Source organism: Biomphalaria glabrata, chromosome 6 (genome assembly GCF_947242115.1).
Source record: "Biomphalaria glabrata chromosome 6, xgBioGlab47.1, whole genome shotgun sequence".
In the NCBI taxonomy this organism is placed as follows: domain Eukaryota; kingdom Metazoa; phylum Mollusca; class Gastropoda; family Planorbidae; genus Biomphalaria; species Biomphalaria glabrata.
Window position 1 is genome coordinate 45852760 of NC_074716.1, and position 25190 is coordinate 45877949.

Consider the following 25190-nt stretch of genomic DNA (forward strand, 5'->3'; position numbering starts at 1 on the left):
ATTTATATTTTATGAATGCGACTAAATTCCATAGAAAGTTTTAGTTGTACTTGCAAACATTCTTCCCTCACCTGACCTGCCTCTTTGTCTGGCTACCACTGTCTTCACCTGACCTGCTTCTTTGTCTGGCTACCACTGTCTTCACCTGACCTGCCTCTTTGTCTGGCTACCACTGTCTTCACCTGACCTGCTTCTTTGGCTACCACTGTCTTCACCTGACCTGCCTCTTTGTCTGGCTACCACTGCCTTCACCTTACCTGCCTCTTTGTCTGGCTGTTTACACTTTTTTCAAACTTTAGTGCATGGGTAATGAGATAAAATTTGTCTAAAAGGCACAATACTAGACTATTTGGTTAAAAGAGAAACAAAAAAATGTTTGTAGCATATTATGATAAAATGGTCACTTTTCACAGTCTTTACTAGTGAGTTAGCTTGATATATTTTACTTAGTCGTTAGTAGCTGGCTGTTAGATGAATTTTTTTTTTTAACATTTATATACAACTCTAAACTGAAATCACAATACATTTGTCTTGTTTTCAGGTGATAAACAAGTGCAGCCTACTGAATCTTTAATACCACCAAAAGTGACAAATGTGCCACAGGTATGTCAATGTGTTCTTTTTGGTATTTATTTATACACATTTGAACTTAAGTTTCATAATAGCATTATATTAAATACTCTTTTTTTTTAAATTTTTCAGACTGGCAACATAGTTAGCAGTGGGGATGGCAAACATCAAATCTTAATTCAACCGCCAAATCCAGTGACAGTGAAGAATAAATCTCTCCAGTGCCGGCCTATCACACAAACCAAAGCTACGTCTTGCAAACCTCATTCGCAGTCTAAGGAGATTCAAACAGGTATTTTTTTTTTACTAGATCAAGCTGTATAGCCTAGTTTTGTTTTTGGTGGGAAAGTTATGGATTATTTCCATCTAGTTCAAGCAACCTATCTCATGCTGGTATGCTACACTTAAGGGAGAAGATAGATTTATTCTGATCTTTGTTGTATTGAAATAAAATAATATAGCCCATTTTTTAAAGTTGCTGTAAGGGAGAGGGTGGAAGGTTGTTGAAGTTATTTGAAATATATATATAATATAAAATATGACATTAATGGTGATTCGTAGTTGTTTGTTTTTTAATTACATATTTATAAGAATGGTACATCATCTGCCCTATAGACCACAATATTCTGAAAGGGGAACTATGTCACAAACTACCTTTATATCTACTGCTTTAAGGTGGTTGTACAGGTGCATCTAGAGATATAAACACTGGCAGGTTAACTTACAAATCTCAGTCCAGGTCCAATCACTTATATTCTTATAGGTTGTGGCTTCTTTGTTCTCATTCACAGCACGCTAATACACAAATAAAGAATTGACTAGTGCTTGTAGTCAAGATGTTGTATTTCACCAATTCATAACTTGTGTACATAGAATACTTAGTCCAATAAAATCAGTGAATGGGACAAAATAATCATAGAGGAAACTAAAACCTCTCTTTTGAAATTAAGCTCTCTCTCTCTCTACCAATCAGTTAATAAAAATGATCTGAATACCTTTTGTACCTCCCCCCCCCCCCCCCAACCTACTTCCGTGAGAACCCATGACAATCTCTCATGCTATCCATGATGAGTTTCTCAAAACCTAAATAATATAGGGATCTATAAATTTAGACCTTACACTAAACTCACATTCTAGACTTGTAACATGGTAAAAAACTAAATATCTTCCCCCATTCTGTATGCTTTCAAAAGCTATTCACTCTATTCTTTGTTGTTCAGATGAGCAAGCTCCCAAGACAATATTAATTCCTGTACCTGTACCGATCTACATACCAATGCCATCTGTGATGTACACTGCCCCAGCACCTCAGTTAGTACCTTTCCCCATTCCCATACCAGTACCAATATTTATACCGACAACTAGAAAATCTGCTCAAGGAATTTCAAAAGCCATTAAAGTAAGTACACTAAGCTTCAATGTATTTCTAGGGACAAATTTTCTACATTTTTTCTATTAGTTGATACAGTGCCTGATTGTTGAATTTTCTTTTCTCAAGAAGTTTGAAAGAAAAAAGTCTTATTTTTTTCTGATTCTGTTAGGAAATAGTTGAAAGGATGCCAGCGGATCCTCTTGAAGCTGAACTCCTGATGATGGCAGAGGCTGTAGCTGCTGACTCAAGACAAGTGGAGAGTGAGTCAGAGTCTGAAGAGGATGTTGGCGGTGATGATTTTGAGCCATCAGGTATGCTTGTTTACCTTTAATTAAGTCAAAACACTTAAGAATTGTTGAAAATATTTGGATATTCCATTTTTTACTCTCATTTAGTTCATTTACCATCTCAAATTTTTCTAATGGTCTGTGACTTTCATGATTTTCAAAGTGCCTTTTTTAGACCCTGTATTATACTATTAAGCTCAGTTGAGAACTAAAAGTAATTATAAGAATGGTTAGCTGATGAGTTGCAAAGTATATTTGTGAATAAAATGAAACCTTAATAAAAACCTGTACACTGACCTCAAAAAGATTTGTATTAAAGTTTAATGAGTCAACTGTAGCCCTTTTTGTCTTGTAACTGCATTATCAATCCTTGTAGATGAAAGAGTATTATGCACTAAATTAGGTGAAATTGTGGTCTGTTATAAAAACCAGATTTGTTTATTTTACTACAGTTGACCTACGACATTCCTCAAAGGAGGATGAGGCTCAGATGATGAGGAAAAGAGATGGTCAGGGTGAAGAGGATATGATCCAGATGGCCTTGCGAATGGCAGAGGAGATGTCTGGACCCATTGAAGATTTAGAAAGCTCTGTTGAACCTGTAGCTGTCAATTCAGGTTTCTAATTAAACAATATTAACTGAATAATCTCATACATTTTGTGTCTGTCCTTTTAAATGGTTACCAATTATCTAGTGAACCACTACCCTGAGGAGCTGCTTTTATTAATTTAAAGTCTCTATATACTGTGAGAAAAAGGAAATAGGCCAACAGAAATAATCTGAAAAAGCATTCTTTCATTCAGTATAAAATTAAAGTGACTTTTAAACCTAAAAAATTAATCATTGGAGAAAAGTATTCTGTAGTTTTTTATGACATTGTTAATACTGATTTCCTTTCTTATTTTTATTACTTTTTTTTTTTTAATTTAAGCTAATACGGGTATGAACTTTTGAAATTCAAATCTATTAACTAGAGAATGTTTGGAAATTTCTAAAATGCCATTTTTGTTCTTTATCCATCAGATCCACGTGGGCACCAGAGCATACCCAGTTATGACACTCAAATAGATGAGGAATATATTCCACCTGTCTCTGCAAGAGGTGCAAAAAGATCAAACAGGGGCAGGCCTCCATCAACCAGACCCAAACGGGCTCGGTACGAACGTCAGTCTTATGCTGATGATGACACAATGTCCTCCTCTCAGTCCCAAGCTAATACTACTGTGAGTTATTGTTCCTTGAATAATGCTGTTGTCTTCTCTTCCGCTTGTGGTTATTCTTAATGGGCATTCCGGCATTTTAAAAAAAAAAAAAATTTTTTCTCCACCTTTGTGCCAGTAATTACTGACTCAAGCATAAATATTGATATAAGAATTACAGCGACCGTGCCGTAGAAATCTTCTTTAAGACTCTTGAATGATATGACAAATGTAATTAAATCGTAATCTTATCAGTTGTGTTTAGACTTTTGGAGGCAAGGGCTAAACACTAATCTTAATACTTTACATAGATGAAGCTTGAATGAGGCTGACTGATTCGTACATATGTTAGCTAGTCCACCTCTACATTGAAGGCTTCCACAGTGTGGGTGTGGATGTGGAGCCGATTCGACTGATTGAAGTGGGCGAAACTGTGTTGCTGTTTGTAACAGGTTTTTGTGACATTCACTATATTCTCAGATGGAACCTCCTCCTGATGCAAACTACAGACTCAAGTTCACTTATGGCGTGAATGCATGGCGTCACTGGGTCATCACTAAAAATGCTCAGCTGGAGAAGGCACGACAAGGGTCTAACAGTCCTAAAATACGAACATTCCCCACAGACATATTGAAGTGCACCACAGATGAGCTTAATTTTACACTCTGCCTATTCATCAAAGAAGTCAGAAAGCCAAATGGTGATGTTTACTCTGCTGATAGCATTTATTATCTTTGTTTAGGTAAGTCTTTGTTTTTTTTGTTTGGTTAGCTAACTCTCTATTTGTAGGTTTGTTAGTTTGCATAGCTCTCAGTAGTAAACTGAACTGTGCTGTGTATTATTAAAGGAATTTACAAGTTTGTGCATTACTTTTGAAAGGAAAAAAAATTAACTCAAATTATACAAATATTTAGTGGACTTGTGTTGTATGTATGCAGGATAATTTTTTCCTTTCCGCCCCGAATTCTCTGCTATTAACCAAATCCCTTTATAATGTTTGGTAAAATGATCTTATCTAAAAAGAAAAAAAAATCAATTTTAAAATCACTAAAAATATAGATTGAACAAAATAAAAAGTTAAAAGAAAAAGCTTACTTCAGTCGTGAATCAATAGCTAGTGTTTGTCCTGTTTACATAATAAAAATAGTATCTTAAACAAATTTGGCTGATCAGTTATATTCACCTTATCTTGAATCTCTTTGTTTTTGTCAATTGTTATTGATGTGTGACATGACCTTCTTTGTAATAGTAACCAAGGAAAGAATTTGAAATGATATAATTACTTTGTGTTGGACAGGTATTCAGCAGTATCTTTATGAGAATGGTCGAATAGACAACATTTTTACTGATTTGTACTTTGAGAGGTTTACAGACCTGTTACATGAAATATTACAGACCCTTCAGCCTAAAGTCAACAGTCAAGGTATGCTGCATTGTTAACTAGCTCAGGAATTCTCCTACTTAGGGATACAAGTTAAAATAGGCAGGCTAAATGTTAGCACTGTTCTATGTATCATTCTAAGGATCATTCTGATAACCTAATCTCTAGAAACATTTTCTATTATATTAGACTAGCATTTAACACCTGCTTTACCCGTTAATTTGTTCCCAAAGTATATATTGTTTATTTTGATCTTTAATGTGCCCCCTCCCCCCCCCCCCTCCCCCTCATTTTTTTTTACTTTCAGTAAAAATGGCTAGATTTCCCCCCCCCCCCCCCCCTTTTTTTTTTATTGCATCATATGCTCTTTCACATAGCTGGAACTCCTCCCCCTCCCTTTCCCAATCTTTTTTTTTTTTTCACTTCCAATGCAACAGATTGTTTTTGACACTTCCCTAACATAGTTTATAAGTTATGTTGAATTAGAACTGTTCAATTAATAGCGCCCACCCCCCTCTACACATACTTACTTTTGGCCCATGAATTCTAGTATCATGTTTCTCTCCATCCCTCCCCTGGTTATGGATATGTTGGTTTGGCACATCGATTAGAGTGCACTCTGGACTCAATAATGCCAGGTTTGAACCCTCTTGTCCTGCAGCCTTTTGGGAGGTTTGCGCTAGGAGACATGGCAAACAATTTTAGTCCTTTCAAGGACTATTTGTTCTTTCACCCTGCATAATTTAAATGGGATGTTAGAGGTGATTCACCCCCACAGACAAAATAATGCATGAACAGAAATTTTATCAATCAATAAAATGTTTTAAATCTATTTTCTATAAATATACCATTTTGTTTGTATAATTCACCATTCATGCCTAAGTTGAACATTTAATTTGTGTTTAAATGTTTATACTTTTGATTCAGGGCATTTAACACCTTTTTTTTTCCCCTAATGAATGTGGGTTGTTTTTAACTATTTTAGAATGTGTGTTGTTATCTGTGTTTATTTCTCAGGTCAAATGTTGTGTCGTATAGAGGAGGAACACTTGTGGGAGAGCAAACAGTTGGGAGCACACTCTCCTTTTGTCTTGTTGAACACTTTGATTTACTTTCACACCAAACATTTCATTCTGAAGACAGCGCAAGAACACATGGCTCTGTCTTTTGCTCAGATTCTTAAACATTGGAAGAAAGGGGTTCCTGTCAAAGGTCAGGCTGCAGCTGGGAAGAATGTTTCATTAAGGTTTTATTGCCTCGCTAATGGTAAAAAAGGTAATTAGCCTCCAAAAATACGGAAGTATATTTTTTTTTAGGTACAAACAAAAATGTCAAGACCTTATTTAGACTTGATAGTTGAAGGAAATCAAATGGCTGATTAGATGAGGCAAAGGACATGAGTTTGAGTGTAGACAGTTTGGACTTGAGTTTGACTTTGATTGTAGACAGTTTGGATTTCTAGATTAGATAATGTTTCTGATTTGACATAGTTCTGATTCCAGTATTTTAAATATTTAATGCATAGAAGCTTCCATTTTTCTGGTCACAAACAAATAATAGTTTTTAAATACACTTGATCATACTTCATTCACTATCAATCAAGTATTTGTGATCTTTCTGTCTACATTTTCATGATTAAACTTTTTTTGTATTTGTAGATGGCTTGGCTCGAAAAAATAAGGATGGTGTCCCAGTGTATGAAGTGACAGAAAATTTTGAGAATCCTTTAAGATGTCCTGTAAAATTGTATGAGTTTTTCTTATCCAAATGGTGGGTACTTTATAATCGTTTTCTTTCATTTAAACATTTAAAAATTGAGCTTATGTTCTTTTTATTATTTGTTATAATATGTATAATTTACAATTTTTCTCCACATCACAAATTAGTAGTGATATTTGAAATCTTTGATGTAGAAATAATATTTAAGTATATATACAATATATTAAGCATTGATCTGTCTTTTTACTACATGACCCTAGGTACTGTATTGTACATATGTGCAGTAGACAAAGACAGTGATAAAAGAACAATATAGTTAATTCTCTCACGCACTGCTATACTAAGCCAATTGGGCTACAAGCAACCAATTGTGGTGTGATGGGCATTTTCCAAACATTGTTGGAATTCTGAAAATTTCTTCTGATCCATTTATCTAACAAAAAGTCCTATTTTTTCCTTGATATTTCTGTGACAAAAAAAAATCTGATTTTTTTTTTCCTGATTTTTTAAAATGAAAAACAAACTTTTATTATTTTCGAAGAATGCAAAATAAGACTTGATTCACTTTGAATATGCGCACATCTGTTATTGGTCTTTTAACAAAATTAAATTCTATTTGTTTAAAATCTCATTTTCTCTTGACCCAAGATCTAGATCTAAAAGTCTAGATCTAGAGTGATTTGAATCATTCTAGGTAGATAAGATGTCTGTATCTAGATTTAGATCCTTTACTTGAATACTTCTGATCTAGATTCTAGATCTAGGCTTCGATTTGAAACAAACATACTTTTTAATTATTTGAAAAACTCAAGCATGTTTTGATTTTCAAACACATTATTTCTTTGTAGTTGTTTAAGAGAGAAGTTGTTACAATACCAGTAAAGCAATGATCTATTATAGAATGTTCAGACTGCCTGGACCAGATAAAAAGCTGTCAAAGTCCACTCATCTGAACATACAAACAATTTTAACAGTGTCTTGCATGTATTTTGTTTGTATGTGTGCAGTAAAGCTCATGCAGTGTATTTAATATGTAAAACTAATTAAAGAAAATATTAAATATAATTAATTCTACAAAAATTAAAAGGAATTCAGCAACTTCTTACTTGGCAGCTTAAAAAACGCGGGTGTAGAAAATTTCCTAAATTTTTTGCAAAGTCTTTTCCCATCACTGAAGTATGCAGCAGCTTGTTAGTTGTTTTTGTCAAGTGTCCATGTCTTGTGTACATGGCTGATGGTCTTTTTTTTTTTCTTATCTTTTTTGGGTTTTTAAAAAGTTTTTTTGCAATTCTTGTAAAGCAAAATTATTTACATTATTTCATAACTTCTAGGATAATATTTTTTTGATTCCATATTTGTGAATTGTTATATCTCCTGTAAATGAGCCTTTAGTTACTGTTCCCATACTTCAGTATTTTCTCTTCAAATAAAATAGGGTTCTTCGCAAATAAAAAAAAAATGTAAAAAATATTTAAAAAAAAAACAATCTCTTTTTATATGCTAACAATATTTTTACTTTTTCCTCTACCTTTGAATAACTGGCTGATTGTAATGTATATGTTTTAGACTTTCAATACAGTAGTCTCAGCTATTGAATAACTGGCTGGTTGTGTGCATAAGTTTAAGTCCTTTTGTACAGTCATCTCTAGTTTAAATTTTACTTGCTATTATCCTCTGCTTAAGCTAGGACTTAATTTCTGAAACAAAACTACCAGTTTGTCATTGTCATTTAAAATCATAAATATATTTTTTTTTTTATTCCTTTCATTTTCTGAAACAATCTCAATAGCCTAGCCTTTTTTTTTTTATTAATAGCATAGCTATATTGTTGTTATTAATTGTTTTAGACTTATGCATCATTATTTTACAGACTCCAGTTTCATTGTGTTTGCAACAAGTTAAATAATATTTATAATTTTACTAAATGACCTCTTGTAATAACATTTTATGTCTGCAGCCCAGAGAGTATTAAAAACAGAAATGATATTTTCTACCCTGTGCCTGAAAGATCCTGCGTTCCAGACAGCCCAGTGTGGTACTCTACTCAGTCCATTGATGTACACACTATGGATAAAATGTTGACCAGGGTGCTTCTGGTGAGAGAAATTCAGGAGGCTCATCTACATGCCCAGCCTCTTTATTTGTGAGGCTGTCTTGTCTTCAGATTTTTAGTTCCACCCCCTTTCCCCTTTCCAACGTCTGCAGTTTGTATAGTGATGGCAGAATTCTTGAGGACTTGAATTATTTCAAGATTCTTTTAGTAAAGTGCAGTATATCATACTACTATTACCCCCCTTCCCTCTCAAATTTCACATTTATTTTTTTTTTCTATAAAAAGTTAATAGAATTTTAAATGTGTATATTAAATTACCTGGCAGTATAATTTTAAAATGTTTACTTATCCAACATTTAAACATAGACATGCCATTTTGCTAGTTAGTCAACAGGGAATATATTTCAGTCTCTTGTTAATACAATAGTTTCATATAATTATTTTGTTTTCAATACTATTTTATTAAAAAAAAATGGAATTGGACATAATAGATATTTAGATCTAGTAAATTTGAAAAATGGAAAACACCAAGTTGGTTGTATTATAACTAGTAAATGTAACTGTTGAAGTTATATAAGAAGTTGGTTTATTTAATGTGCAATATCCTTATAAAATTGTACTATCAAAAGACAGATAAATATTTTAACACAATTAGTTTAACTCAATACTGTTTTGTATCAGTTGATTTCATCGAAGGTATGAAATAGTAAATATATTTTAATAGGCAAATATGATATGCCAATACTATATTTTTACAGTATACATGTTTCTTGAGTCTTGGTAAAAACCAAGTCATAGAGTAAATCATCTACTTGGGAGCAGTAGTATCCCATGCCACTTTTTTTTGTTTTCTGAACTTATTAGAATAGACCTGATTTTAGAAATGAACTTACAAAATAGATGACCATTTTGTGTTTATTCAAAATACAAATAGCATTGTTAAATATCTAGGAAGGGGAGCGAGGTATTGCTAGCATTGTTCATGTTTGTGTTTTAAACAATATTACATTTTGATCAGATTTATGTTAAGTTTATATTTGTTTTGTTTATACATGTGGAGTCTTTTTCACACAAAAAAGACAGAAAGTGTGTTTGGTGAGATTTTTTCATTGTATTAGCATTGTTAACAAACCATTTTATGTAAATAAACATGAACTAGTGTACAAGTCTATTGAAATTGTTTTTATTCCAGTCAACATTCATAAGTTTTACATGGCAGAGAAGCAAATCATTGTGTACAATACTCACAGTTACAATGAAATGGATGGTGGTTCTGTGAACATTTAATCATTTATTTTGTATTCAATACTTTGTTCTAAAAAATGTTTTTGTTTTACTTTGTGTATAAAGATGATGACAGCTGTAAATAAATGCACTTATGTATCACCCCGAACAATAGTCTGTGCATTGATTGCCCTGGTATGTTGTCACACTCAGTCTATTCTTTCAGATTTCAGTATCTTGCTGCTCTGTGAAATATAATTAGAACACATCCAGTTCAAAATAATAGCAGGAAACATGCTAACTGGTTTAAACAGTATAGTTCCCCTTTCAGACCTTGCAATCTTTAGGGTAGATGATGTTAAGGTCATCTGTTTCTTTAGCCTACGGTTAATGAGCAGGGTGTTTTGTGGCCAGCACAATGACCAACCACCTTTACTTTCCCTAACTAAAGTCAGGTACCACTTAGGGGCTCCCTAAAAATCCAGAAATTCAAAATCCCAGGTTCAGAAGCCAAGCGCTTCCACTCAGCCACCGGGCCCCAGTTACATAATGCAGACCAATTCATTAGCTGGCTGTCAACCACAAAATGTGTAAGTAAGCCTAAAGAAGTATTGGAAGTATTGGTTAAGATTAGCAGTTCTCAACCTAAGAGTGCAATGTCTTGAATCTTTTGAGAGGGATTGGGGGGGGGGGGGTCAATTCTAAGGGATGAGAATTTGCATTTCAGTGCATCTATAATCGTATAAATTCAGGTTCGAATACAAACCAAGTAAAACGGCAATGTTTCTAAAATGTATTTGATTGACTTCAAATTATTGAAATAGACATTTCAAAATGCAATTCTTATTGAAGTTCTAGTGTTAGGACAGTCTAATTTTAATTTGCATACTGAGTAAAGTATTAGTAACACTAGTTTAGAGCAATGTTCTGTTGGAGACTGGCTGCTTACACAATTGAATTTGAACTAAATATCAAAATAACAGAGATTCACTTTATTAACAATTAAAATGTACATTTTAGCATGAACATATTTTAAATAAATACACCAATAAACATTAATAGGTATAGAAAACAAAACATTTTAAAAAGAATCTCCTTTATACCATTGTTACGATTATTTTGCTTTTAATAACTAATGAATGTTAGATTTAAAAAATAAGAATATAACATTATTTTACTTTGCCCCATAGGGCCTGCACATGTGTAAATACCTGAAGATGTATAATCTGTTCGAGATAATATTTTCTAGTAATGTAGCCAAATTTAAATTACATTTTTTTATACTTCGAAAAATTATAATGGTCAAACTAGTTTTCTCATTGTGGCTAATGGGCTGGTAATGCTTTTCCCTTCAATATACATTGTGAAATTTCTAGGAAAATAGTTAAGAGATGTTTCTAAGAACCATGTCTGTCTAACCACCCATTCAAAATGAGGGACTTGAATAGAGGTATTGTAAAAATAACAATCAGTGGACTTCTCAATAAAATTCTTAAATAATCCTGAATGCTAAAGCACCTCAATTTGTATACATCCCATCAATTAAAAAAACTGGCCTCCATCATGGGGTACAAAAGCTCATAGTCTATTTAGGCTGGACACCTTTTTCCATTCTTGTCAGTAACACATCTGGTGAAGCCTAATGTTAAAATGATTATGAAAATGTGCTGCATTAAATATTGACTAAGCTCCCTTACATTGTATTCTGCTTGGGATAACAATCCTATCACAGCTACTATCTGATATTGCTTGGCTCTAAAACCGGCTTGAGTCCTGCGAAAAGTTCTAAGATCTTTCCAGCCAAGTGAACCTCTGGCTAGTCGAGCAAGTTCATCTCTGGGTGTACCAGGATCAAAGAGCAATAACTTGGTAGCTCTTCTGTCAAACTCAACTCCAATTATTGTGCGACTATGACCTGTACAAATAATTGAAACCATGTTTTTATACTTTTTAAAAGAAGCAAAGCAATAAATGGACCTCTAAAAGAAATTTTCTACAGCCTGGAAAAAAATGTTTTCCTCCAAAAATAGGGATTCATTTATTCAAGAATTAGGTAGCCAGCACAATGACAACAGATCAACAGACATTGGAGCTGGTTGGAATCATAATATAATACTAAAATTTCTATCTGCAATCTGAGACCTTTAACTTGGCAGTCAATATCTAGTCAAATTTAATAACAAAAAGTTATATTTTCTTTAAAAAAAACAATGCAAGTGTAAGGTATTCAATGTTGAGGTGATTTCATAACAGATATTTAGTCTTAACCACATAGACCAAAACATTATAAATATATTAAAAGATTCATCTATTGCTCTAAACTCAAATGTCCTTGATAGATAAGAAATTGGCTACTTAAATCCTCCCCCCCCCCCCCCCCCCCCCAAAAAAAAAAAAAGAATCACTGCTTTTTGTCAGAAGTAAAAATGTATTGACTCAAATTCTTTAGTTCACCAAGTTCAAAAGTTATCCTCCTTGAATAAATGTGTGATACTAACCATTTCATCAAACATTGTGAAAGGTATCACCACCATATTTGTTAACAGTACCTTCAACATACACTTTACACTGAAAGTAAAGCCTTCTTAAACATATTATTTCTACATGTTAATCTTTTTAGCAGCTGACAGACTTCAATCAACAAACAGTACATTATATAATGTAGAATCAGCATACCACCAGCACAGTCATGGCTATTGACTACAAGCCTTGACTGAAGTAGATATTCATCTATATAATCTACCTGGAAAATGTAACGGCTGTAGTAGTGTTATGACCCTTGCATTGCAATAAGGTCGCTGAAGCGAAATCCCTAGAACAAAACCCTAGTTCAGCAGATAGTTAACATGAAAGGGAGTATTAGATTATAGCCCAAGTAGATTAGTGAAAGGAAGGAACTAAAATGGTAATACAGAGACAAGAAAAATAAAAAGGAAAAAAAAAGTGTATTTACTTTTTCTCCCTATTAAACTGTTGAATCCCCATGGTAAGACTAATTTGTAATTTTTTAAAGTCCTTATTAGCAGAACTTTTTTCAATAGCTTATGTTTTTCTTAGATTTCCCGGGAGTGAGGTGGGGGGTTTCAAATTGTCTGTAGAGCATACAATCTTAATTGAAACTGTAGGGTGATGATAAAACTTCACTTTAAGCTGGAAACTTAACAATGTATGTGTGATCACATACAGGCAACATCCAGGTCATAATGCCTAACATTTTGTTACCTTGGTGCTGTAAGTAGAGAGGTGGTCTGCCCAATCCATTGATCTGAGTAGTTCTGAAGTAGTCACTGACCCACTCCAGAAGCCTAGGATGGGTCCCGTCATCTGAAGATGGTGCATGGAAGTCAATAAGTTGACACCTACCATTGATATAGGATGGTACTGAATGAATAAATTAAACCAAAATATCAATTAAAAACAAATACATGTGTACAATATATATATATATATATATATATATATATATATATATATATATATATATATATATATATTTTTGTTAATGAATTATGTAGGGTTTACACTTTGTATAAACTTAAAAGGCTATTAGTATACAGGATTTTCATACCAAAATTAACCACAGCTATCAACAATTGTTTTTAATTTGCTTTTTAAGATTAGATAACTTTATTGGTCGTAATCAATGGAAATTCAGTGAAAGAACTGATTTAAGTTTTTTAAGCAATAAATGACAGAAAAAGAACAAAAACAGAAAGTGATACCATATGAGGAAATGTGGAACCAATGTAATGGAAATCCCCCCCCCCCCCAAAAAAAAAAAAAAAAAAAAAAAAGAAAAGGAAAGAGGATGATTGGGTAACATTTTGAAATAATAAACATCATCTTTGAGTCTTTAGATTGAAGAAGAGGGCAGTATTTCATGTGGCTACATAGACCCATTTATTTTAATTTTTTTTTTACTTTAGAATTTTGTGCAGCTGGTACACCAATAATTTAATATGACAGATAGCTGGGATTCATGTCTGTACACAGTACAATCAATAAAGAGCAAAATTCTAAAGATGTCATTAGGTTGTAGTGATTATCATACAAATGTCTGCCTGAAAGTGTGGTAAGCACTCTGTCATCATCACTTTGTCCTTATAAGTCATTTTACCTATCAAATACAGTAAAACATCTAGCACTAAACCATAGTGTGATACCATGTACGTTAAAAAAAAACTAGTGAAGTTCCCCTTTCAGATCTTACAATCTATAGGGCAGATGATGTTAAGGTCATCTGTTTCTTTGGTCAATGGTTAATGAACAGGGTGTTATGTGGGCACAATGACCTACTGCCTTTACTTTCCCCAACTAAAGTCAGGTGCCCGGTACCAATTAGAGTTGGGCGGTCCCAAGGGTGCCCTAAAAATCCCAAAATTCAAAATCAAAATCTTCAACAAGATTCAAACCTAGGACCCAGGTTCAGAAGCCAAACGCTTCGAACCATGCAGCCACTATGCCCCCAAAACCATTTAAGGCCTAACACTTAATATAATTCTTCCCTCATTGGTATAACACAGCACAAATGGAACAAACTGTGTTCTGAAGCTAAAAAATGTTTGTTTGTAAAATGTTTTACATGTTTCGGATGTTCCTTCAGAGTTGAAGATAATTACTTCCTAGTCCAAACTTCCCGCAGGACGACGGGGGATGGGAGCGGGCAGGGTTTGAACCCAGGACAGAATGACAGCCCAGCGCACAAACCGCATGACAAGGCAGCTTCCAACTGAGCATCTGTTTTAGTCAGACGGAAGCAATGTATCTGTGTCAGTAAGTTCAAAATAACTTACTTAATACCCAAGTAAGAAAGTGTGGCAACTATTTCTGTGGCCCCAATCCATTTTTTGGTGTTGACAAGCTTTCCATTAAGCTGCAGACAGCCTTGTCGATCAAATCCATTTTTCCACGCACATTCAATCATCTCTTGAATTTTAGGAATGGAAGGAATGCTTTTTTGCTGGTCTAGATAAAAAAGAAAATGCCATATAATGGAATCAATAAGGTAAACTTGGTCGGAACCACAAAATCAAATTCATTTCTAAAGCATACAGCTGGCTCAAAGAATAGCAACATTTAAAAATATCTTAAATAAAAAAAAGATTAGAAGACTTAACATCAAAATATCTAGAAGCTATACACTTCATGATTTTAAAGAATGTTTTAATTATTAGAAATTGCGCTAACTTTTTTCTAAAAACATAAAAAGTGGGCTTTTTTATTTTTCTTAAAAAAATAAAAAAACAACTTCCATGATCTGCTTAACTTTTAAATATAATTAATTTAATTAGTAATTAAGAATTAATATAATTAATAAAGTACTTTATTTTGATAGCCCAATTATTAATTGCCTCATTTCATTATTAATTTGAAGACTATCATCACTATCAGGGTTATTTCAAGAAAGAGCTTTGTATAATATTTTTTCCACATCATCTTTTTTTTTCATTTTACATTGAATTTTTTATTTTGGAATAATATAAAAATACCGGGATAAAAATTTTCAGTAATCTTAATATATTCTTTCTACTGACTTGTTTGTACAATAATAGAACCCAAGAGGACATTGTACCATAAGTAAAAAAAAAATCTAACAAAAAAGAAAATTTAGAAATATGATCCTTGATACAATAGTTTTAAAAAATGTGGATTAAGGTAACAACAAGTCTTTACAAAGATTTAACAGAATGAACTTCAAACAATACCTGGAAATATTTTAGCAGCAAACTCTGGTGATGAAGAGAGACAGGAGAGTATCATTTGAAAGTTGCGATAGCCACATCCCCAGCCTTTGTCCCCATAGGAAGCTGAGTAATGGTCAGCAGGAGAGCACAATATGGCACTCTGACCTTGTCTGGCTTGTGTTCTGTAGAGGGTTTCTAATTTCTGAATTAAGCCTGTGGGTTGTAAATTCATATCATGCTCATCTATTATCATGCTCATTTATTTTGTAAGAAGCATCTTTATTACCATAAAATTATAGTAATAAAAAACAAAACAAGAGCTCATTACAAAAGGAAGCAGAGTGCTACATTAATAAATATATAGTTCACATATTTCACACAACTGAGATTGGGGGTTAGGTTGCTGATTGGTAAAGTGCTTGGCATCTGTCTGAGGGGTCTTGTGTATTAATCCAGGTGAATACTGGCATTTTGAATTTTAGGATTTCAGGATGCCCCTGAGTCCACCCAACTTTAACAGGTACCAGACATGCATGTAGAAGTAAAGACGGTTGGTTGCTGTGCTGGCCACATGATACCCTCGTTAACTGTGGGCAATAGAAACAGATGGTGTTTACATCGACTGCCCCCATAGATTGCAAAGTCTGAAAGAGGTACCAGTACTTTAATCTAACCTACAAGTGAAATATTTTGACTTAATGCTAAGCAATGTGATTGTTTCACTTGTAAGGGGTAAAGGTTTGAGGGTAAATTGATTGCTGCATCTCATACTGTCTGTTCTATGATGAACTAGGTCCTTTCAAAGTAAACAAAATAATAAATGGGGTTAACACACAAACTCATGGACAGTCATTTGTAACCACACATCACATTGCACATGTACATTACTGCAGGTCAACACAAGCAGCATTGTAAATCGCTCGCTGACATCCACATCACTCATTCAGAATCATTTATTTCCCTTATTTGGATATCAAACAAAATAATTAATGAACAACAATTAATTAACGAAGTGGTTAATTTTTTGATTGATTCATGTGTTGTCAAGTTCCATGAATAATTTAGAAATTTTTTTTTACTTGATCAAAGATTGGGAAATGTGAAAAAAAAACATTTTAAATTTTTTTACCAGACAGATTAACAGACAGAGTGAGTTGATATAAGCATTGTAAAAATCATGAGTAGATACTTTAAAATTACAATAATATTTTTAAAGCATGTTAAAAACACAAATTACCATCACAAACCTGTAACTCTTGTGCTGCCATCGTCAACTCCCCTCAAATCATTCTGTGCCATTGACCTCATTTGTTCATGGTAATCTGGTACTGAGACCTGACCCCTGAAGACGGCCTTCTGAAGGTTCTGTTCATACTGTTTCCTGTAGCTAAAACTACCACCACTGTTAGATGACTGGAAACTGTTTTTGCTGGACGACGGCAAAGTATTATCTCTAGTCAAGCCACTCCTGTCTGCATTAGATGCTGAAGAGATGATGCTGGGGTTTCTAGCCACTGTATTAGGATTTTCTTTTTTCTCTTCATTCTCATTACTTTTTGGCGATTCTGAATCAATTAAGAATTTCTAACAAAATAGCAAATTGAAAGAGATTTAAACATGACTTTGAATTTAAGACACACATCAGTACACACACACAAGCACATGCCGCACACACATGAGTATTACTGTTGTCTCAATCGATATAGCGAGTTAACTTTGACCTCTTTCTCTGATTGGTTCACAGCTAGTTAGGATGCGATTACTATGTATTACTATGTGACTCTCTTTTGACATGATCACTTCTAGAATGAAGCAAAATGAGGTCAAAGTTAACTTGCTATATCAATTTGTGACATTTGTTACATGATTAAGAAAAATTGTGTTTTACTAACAAGTGCAATAAGGTCATACAATTTTTATAGAAAGTAGAAAAAAAAAAACTGTCAAACTTACATTAGCATTCAGTTGTATAGAATTACCAGAAAAAGAATTTGGTACCAAATCCACGCCTGAAAAATGTAAAAAAAAAATATGTATATGTTCAACCAAAAATTAGTTAATCTAAATTTATGTTTAGTAAACTATTTTTAATTCCATTTTTATTGTGATTACTTGGTGATGCCTTTTTCATTCAATTTATACAAATACTTGTAGATGGGACACTGTGACAAAAGTGAAAGATAAGTTTGATTCAAGAACAAGGAACCTAGATTCCAAATTTGAATGGAGACTTTTACATTCATAAAAACACATATGACATCTTTTTGGAAACATCTAGTTATTTAATAAAACTCCCAGCAACCTTGAGAATATTGTTGGCCACAGAAATTAATTGACTCTTCAACAGTGCACTTAATAGGGAAAATTTTAGTTACTCTTCTATACAAAATGAAGTAGTTAATCTCATCTTATATATTACAGACTTTATTTCAAAAAATAAGATAATTACGTCCTACGCATTTGATTTGTCAATCTTGTCATGCCTGTTAATCAATGACTTAAACTCTGCTAAGTCTTTGGTTTTCCTGGCTGATTGAAAGATATTACCTAGTGAGTGTTGTGGATTAAAATGACTTTCAACATGTGAGTTCATAAGGTCAGAATCTGTCAAGGTTAAACCACATACAGGGCAAGGCATCACGGAAGATACTTCTGGACACAGGCTGACTCCATAAACAGTGCCATCATTGCTGTGTGTCTCCAAGTGATGTTTCATATCTGCAAAATAGCAGTGAAAGAAAGTTACAAGATTGTAAATCAGATATCAAAGGGAGCCCAAGAAAAGAACAATAAAAAACACTAATGCTGAGAATGATTTGTTTGTAATCACTTAATTGCATCTTTCCTGCTAGAGCATGCTCAGTGTGTTATGGTCCAATCTCTTTTGTGGGCATGTGGGAGAAGCAAACATAACTCAGCTTGAATCTGGAGTCAAACTCAAGACCCCGGATAATAAGCCAAGCAGTTCTGCCACTCATCTACATACGACGAAAAGAAAAATGTTAGTGAAAAGAGATATTAGATAATACAGCTAAAATGTAAATATAAGGTATAATTAAGAAATTTTTCATGAAAGAAGCCTTTCCAAAACACAAACGATTCTTGACAACCTGCACCCATTAAGTCACTGTTACATCAGATCTGAACGAAGTGGTCGTCTCTTTTCTGTTACAACTAAAACAGAAGGATTTAAAAACTCCTTTATCCCACTTTCTGTCAAAGTGTTACAAGATCAGCTGTTGTCATCAAGAAGTACATAGAAGTCTAATTCATTAAGCGTTGGTTGTGAGTGTGTATGTGTTTTATGTGTGAATGTTGTTCGTATTTGCATCTATATTGTTATTGTTACAGTGGTTACACTGAGGAGGTAAATTGTAGTCAAACTGAATTTCCATTTGATTGGACCAATAAAAAATATCTTATCTTATAATTCCTAACCTACTTTGACTTAAAAATATATATTAAATATATATATACTTAGCTTGTAACAATCAATGAGAATTTTAGTGAGCCCATAGTGTTGATGATTGACTAATACTAGTCATTATAACATACACAATTACAAAATGAAATATACTTCCCAGATATAATAATTTCTTGCAACTGCTAAAACAAATAATAAAAAAAGATTTGTGCAATATTTAATGGAATCATAATCTTTAATCATAATAAAAATGTAAACGTAAGTTCTATTTTATCTTAGTGGCTTCAAAAGAGACTCTGCTTTACTTACCATGATCGGATGAACAGACTGTATCACAAAGTGGACAGTTGAACTCTGTTACAGCTTTGTCGCTGCAATCATCTTCATGAACCGTGTTTATGTGCACCTGCAGAGTCAGTGTGTCACCCAGGTCTATATCACAGTAGGGACATACCCCAAGAAAACAGTAACCGTTATCACTGTCACAGGTGTTAGTTGCAACATCTATTTCCACATTTCCATTTTCTGGATGTGAGAGCTGTATGTGAACTTCTAATGTGTTTATGCTGTCCTGACAAGTACCACAAAAAGGGCATGTGATGGGGAGGCTTTGTTTGTCTTGGTCTTCAAAAACCAAATCTGTTTTAAGTTGTCTTTTGTCATTCAGTGACATGCAGCCTGCATTGACTTGATCAGGAAAAGCTATGAATGATTGAGCAACTTCATTATTAATATTTAATTCACTCGGAATGTTTTGCTTCAAAAGTGTTGAGTTGAAAGGTTGTTCACCATGTAGACTAATACTAGCAGAGTCGTCGATAGGACTTTGAACTTGGTAGTCAATAGAAGTTAGAGCTGGGTCATCAATAGGGCTTTGAGTTTGGTAGTCAACAGAACTTAGAGCTGGGTCATTAACAGGACTTTGAGCTGAAATCACAACAGAATCCTCTGATAACATATTTTTGTTTTCTTGAGTCATGTCATCAAAACATGACTTAATTTGGTAGTTTTCATTGTTAGTATTAGATTCCTTATTTAAATTATGTCCTTTGGATTCTTCCTCTAAAACCTGTCCTGTATCCTGATCTGTTATCATACTGTTATCTGAAATGTCCATAGAAACGTTTGACAGAAAAGATCCCAAGCTACTTTGAGCCTGCCCTTGCTTTGAGGGTACTTGACTTTCTTCTGACTCAGATTCCTCAAACATATCATCACTGGCATCAAAGATGTCATCTTCAGTCATTTTCAAAGAGCTTTATCTAAAGTAAGAATAGAATAAAAACATTGATTTAATAGATTAAAGTTAAAAAAAACATTTTACAGACTGTATATATCAGTTTTTTATTGGCATATTTCACTATAATTTTTGTTATAAAATGATTACTGTCAGTCAGCAAATTAAGTTACTAATTGAGGCCAGATCATACAACTATGATACTTAATGATGCTTCTTTTTTAAACTGGCTCGCTTGTAAATTAAAACATGGTGGGCCTAAGACTGCTCCTTGAAGTATGCATGAGTTACAATTATCCTGAATCTAATGGTGTAATGCTACTATTGCCAAAATATTTTAATTTTTTAAGCACTCTTTGTAAAATGTCTTAGGCCTTCAAAAAGTCTAATAAAATTAAATGGCATCTATTTCAGTACTTGCTCATTATTCTGTAAGCCCAATGAAAAGACCAGTATCAATCACCAGCATCTCATGTAAAATACTAGAACACATAATATGTAGCAACATCATAAATCACTTAGATAAACATGTCTTCATGTACCAACTTGGCTTCAAGAAATATAGGTGATGTGAAACTCATATTATGGGATTAATTTATTATTTTTCTAAGGGATTAGATAATAGTGAACAAATAGATGCAATTTTATTTGACTTTTCTAAGGCATTCAACAAAGTTCACCATCAACACCAATAATAGTTAACTCAGGTGTACCTCAAGGGACAGTCTACTGTTTTTAATTTACATAAATGATCTACCAAATTGCATTAGTTTAGGAACAAAAGTCAGATTATTTTCAGAGGATTGAATAATATATAGAAGAACAATAAAAACAAAACAAGATACAGAAATTTTACAAAGAGAATTAGAAGAATTACATAAATGGGAAGCTAATGGAGCATGTCTTTCCACCCAGAAAAAAGTCAATTATTAAGAGTAACAAATAAAACTAAAGCAAATACAAACTACTTATTTTATTCATGATAACCAGTCACACAGACTCAAAATATCTAGGTGTAATAATAAATGAAAAGTTACCATGGAATCCCAATATTGATGCAATTATTAAAAAATCAAGCAAAACATTAGGGTTTATTAAAAAAAAATTATAAATAAAACATGAACATAAAACTAAAATGCTATTTAACTTTAGTTAGGTCAATATTTGAATATGCATCCTCTGTTTGGGATCACTCAACTCAAGAAAACAAAGAAACTTAACAAATACAAAAAAGGGCATTGAGATTTATAACAAATGAATATTCAAATTTGAGTAAAGTAACACCATTAGTCACTAAACTTAGAGACACTTCAAGACAGAAGAATTAAAAGTTAAACTAGCTATAATGCACAAATATTACAACATAACTTACAAATAGAAAAACAAAACCTAATCAAATACTCAGAAAGATTTATTGCCTCATATACTCTCTCTCTATCTCTCTCTCACTATATATATATAATTTATAGTTTATTTATTTATATACCTATATAATCTATATGTAGAAAGACAGAAATAAATCTATATAGATTATAGATCTATAAATTAATTATTATAATTTAATAAACATGACATTTTCAACCAAAAGTATTCTCTCTCACTCTTTTAATTCCCATCCATGGACCCTCTTCTTGTTTTCATAATTTGGATGTTCGTTTTTTTGCACCTTAACACCCCCCCCCCCCATAGATGCTTATAATTTTTTCATATGACTCTTTTCCCCTTCCCCCCAATGGCTGTTTAATAGGTTGTGACACTACACGCTTAGTGTATACATTACTCTCCTCGCTGCCAGCTCACCTGGCGTGATGAACTGCAGTAGGCATGGTCTCTGGCTTCAAATTAGCAGCCCGCACTTTTTTATTTCATTCATAAATTATATATTCTAGATACCTCGATCTAGTTAAGTTTATTCATTGAGTTTAAGTTTTAAGTTTAGGCACATCGGCACAATTTAGGCCATGTCGTGCCCGTAATCCTTTAAGGATCACTCATCCTTTACATAACAAGGGCTAAATTCTATACAGTTAAATCATTAAAAACAAGGTCTATTTATTGAACAAATCATAGATTTATTAACCCCAATAGTATTTCTTATTACAATTTTGCTGTGTCCAAGGAAGGAGAATGAGTTAAATTCATTATTATTCGTTGGACACCTCCTTTTTTAATTTTTTTAAACAGCTAACAGTATAAATGTGATTGGAATGTCTTTCTAAAGATGAGTGGAAGCTTATTTTGATATGCCCATCAGCCTATGATCAAACGGGCTCATAATATATAGCATTCATCCCTTATATGGGTGTGAGTTGCTGGGGTAGGTTAAAACAATAGCTTTACATACATGGTTACAGAAAATCTAAAAAACTGCCATCTGCTTTGGAAAAATGGAACTAAAATACCGGAACTAATCTAAAATTGGACATGCGCAGTCCTGTAACGTTGATTTTTGCTCCAAACATTAAAAAAAATGAATTACAAACAAAAAAAAGCGAAGGAGAATTTGAGGGGGTGTCCCAAATTTAAGAGCTTACTCTTAATCTTATATAAATCTAAATTTCTAACTAATGCCACTAATTATTTAATACTAATGGTAATTTAATATTTAATTAGACTAGATTTAAATCTACCACTACTGATCAAGATCTATTTAATGCCACTAAATTTAAAAGTGATTAAATTGTGACTAATGACTAATGGTAATGCCAATAAATGCCTTAATTTGCTTTACTTTATACTAATAAATTTATACTACTGAAGTTCAAATTTATTAATAATAATAATTTAAATAATGATTTATTATTTAATTTATAATCTTAATCATAATGCCCAATAAAGATTAATAAATAATCAATAATGCAAATAATCATATAATGCCAATTCAATAATCATAATAATATAACCATAATCATGGACTTCATTCTTTATTTAACAGTTACTTAAACTTTAAAAAGTTAAATATTTATATTATTATTAATAAAAGTAAAGTCTAGACTCTAGACGATCTAGATCTATTATCTAGCTAGACTAGACTAGTCTAGACGAGTACTAGAGTAGAGTAGAGAAGAGGTCTAGATACTCTAATACTCTAACTGTTACTCTAAGTCTAAGTGTCTAAGTAACTCTAGAATAACTAAGCCTAAGCCAAGCCTAAGTTAGTAGTAAGTAACTAGATCTAGTAAGGCCTAACTAAGCCTAAGCTAACTTAAACTTACCAAGACCAAGTCACTAAGGCCATAGCAATTTGTGTACTAACTAGAATCTAAACTAACTAGAGATGATGATCTAATCCAATATATAACATAGATCTAGAGTCTAGTCTAGTTTATTTTTGGCCATTTCCAAGAATCGAAATTTCGTTTTCACTGGTTTCATTAATTTGTTGATTTATCATTAATGCACATTTAAAAGTTACGTTACTCCGAATGAATACAAGACACAAATTTAGCTTTACTTATCTCCCTTGAAAAAAAAAAACAACAACAATGAAATTCCCCCTTCCGCAGGGGGTGGTATGAGTATGTTGGAATTTAGTGACTATTATTTCTTTAATTTGTTTATTGTAGGTGATATTTAATGTTAAAACAGCACAGCCAAAGGGGGGGGGGGGTAAAATCCCCCTACAGGGGGTTTTGATGTTAAAAAAAACCCTATTAAATAAAATAAAAAAAAAAAAAATAAAGCAACCGACAGTCAACAAATTACAAGTTTAAACCCCACAGGAGGTTTTCGTGTTTAAAACCCCCTTACAGATAGTATTGAGATTAAAAACACCTCTTCAATATTAAACTCACGTAAAGTCACCAAGGAGGTTTGAGTCTAAAAACCCCCTTACAGATAGTTTTGAGATTAAAAACACCTCTTCAATATTAAACTCACGTAAAGTCACCAAGGAGGTTTGAGTCTAAAAACCCCCTTACAGATAGTTTGGATAGTTTTGAGATTAAAAACACCTCTTCAATATTAAACTCACGTAAAGTCACCAAGGAGGTTTGAGTCTAAAAACCCCCTTACAGATAGTTTTGAGATTAAAAACACCTCTTCAATATTAAACTCACGTAAAGTCACCAAGGAGGTTTGAGTCTAAAAACCCCCTTACAGATAGTTTGGATAGTTTTGAGATTAAAAACACCTCTTCAATATTAAACTCACGTAAAGTCACCAAGGAGGTTTGAGTCTAAAAACCCCCTTACAGATAGTTTGGATAGTTTTGAGATTAAAAACCCTTCTTCAATATTAAACTCACGTAAAGTCACCAAGGAGGTTTGAGTCTAAAAACCCCCTCCAGGTGAGTTTGAGTTAAAAATCTCCCAACAGATGGTTATGACAATAAAACTTGCCTTTTGGATAAATAAACTACAAAAAACAACAGTCACACAATTCCATGAGCGTAACAATGAAGGGTTTTGAGGTTAACCACCCTTTCTAACAAAATAAGATAAGATAAGATAAGAAAAAGCAAACCTACAAATACTAATTTTCAAAAGTGGAGCTAAAAGGTATTTTGTTGTTTGGGGCCTATTATACCATTTCCTTCTCCAAGAAAAAGAAGTACAGTAAAACTATAATTATAAATATTTACCAGGGCTCCATTAACAAAGTAGAATGAATAGCAGATTTGTTTATTTTACTTACAATTTTTTTATTACAAGAATAGCACTGTAGATACCTAATAATACGCATTTTTTAATTATTTTTTTTAGTTTTAAATAGCAGAAAAAAATGCATAGGCACAAGCAAAGACATTAGAGTTTTGAAGTTAAAACCTCTCCAATAAAAAAAAAAATGAAGGGAAAATGCAGTCAATAAATTCGATGAGCGCTGCCGGGCGGGGGGGGGGGTTTGAAACGAAAACCCCTCTTCCAATACAAAGAAAAATAAGCTACAGTCACTATATTCCACGAGAGTAGCCAAAAGGGGTTTTTGTGGTTAACCTCTCCCCAGATCTGACCTTTGACTTATTTTTTTTTTAATAGAAGAGTAACAGTATAATGCACTAAGTATCTCAGAATATGCCTTTTTTTGAGTTTCAAATTCCG

The 25190-nt window shown here is 33.0% G+C and overlaps 2 protein-coding genes across 4 annotated transcripts in view; one reads left to right on the plus strand and one right to left on the minus strand.

Moving 5' to 3' along the window:
• Positions 1-9753, plus strand: part of LOC106078334 (zinc finger MYM-type protein 4) — a 23467-nt gene extending 13714 nt beyond the window's left edge. For both annotated transcript variants that reach the window (XM_013239190.2, XM_013239197.2), the window contains exons 8-18: positions 542-603; positions 703-862; positions 1791-1969; positions 2112-2253; positions 2682-2846; positions 3254-3453; positions 3910-4171; positions 4727-4852; positions 5828-6085; positions 6469-6580; positions 8487-9753. In XM_013239190.2, coding sequence (XP_013094644.2) covers positions 542-603; positions 703-862; positions 1791-1969; positions 2112-2253; positions 2682-2846; positions 3254-3453; positions 3910-4171; positions 4727-4852; positions 5828-6085; positions 6469-6580; positions 8487-8676 — 1856 coding nt within the window. In that variant the 3' untranslated portion in view covers positions 8677-9753. The remainder of the gene's footprint in view (positions 1-541; positions 604-702; positions 863-1790; positions 1970-2111; positions 2254-2681; positions 2847-3253; positions 3454-3909; positions 4172-4726; positions 4853-5827; positions 6086-6468; positions 6581-8486) is intronic.
• LOC106078350 (zinc finger-containing ubiquitin peptidase 1-like) lies at positions 9750-23554 on the minus strand. Of its 2 annotated transcripts, XM_013239209.2 has the most exons (10): positions 23367-23553; positions 19224-20176; positions 18038-18208; positions 17444-17499; positions 16738-17074; positions 15512-15703; positions 14600-14771; positions 13029-13165; positions 11504-11721; positions 9750-10051 (listed from the first exon to the last, which is right to left on the minus strand). In XM_013239209.2, exons 2-10 carry the CDS (start codon positions 20158-20160, stop codon positions 10016-10018), a joined length of 2256 nt encoding a protein of 751 aa, XP_013094663.2. In that variant the 5' UTR covers positions 20161-20176; positions 23367-23553; the 3' UTR covers positions 9750-10015. The 2 variants fall into 2 exon arrangements, with proteins under 2 accessions (XP_013094663.2, XP_013094682.2); XM_013239228.2 differs by lacking the exons at positions 9750-10051; positions 11504-11721 and having other exon boundaries at positions 13046-13187; positions 23367-23554.
• Positions 23555-25190: the final 1636 nt, after the last annotated feature.

Coding starts and splice junctions, on each gene's coding strand:
- LOC106078350 (XM_013239209.2), bottom strand. CDS start 20,160: ATGACTGAAGATGACATCTTTGATGCCAGTGATGATATGTTTGAGGAA. Junction 17,500..18,037: donor TAATCCACAACACTCACTAG/GTAATATCTTTC, acceptor TACATTTTTCAG/GCGTGGATTTGGTACCAAAT. Junction 17,075..17,443: donor CTATACAACTGAATGCTAAT/GTAAGTTTGACA, acceptor CTATTTTGTTAG/AAATTCTTAATTGATTCAGA.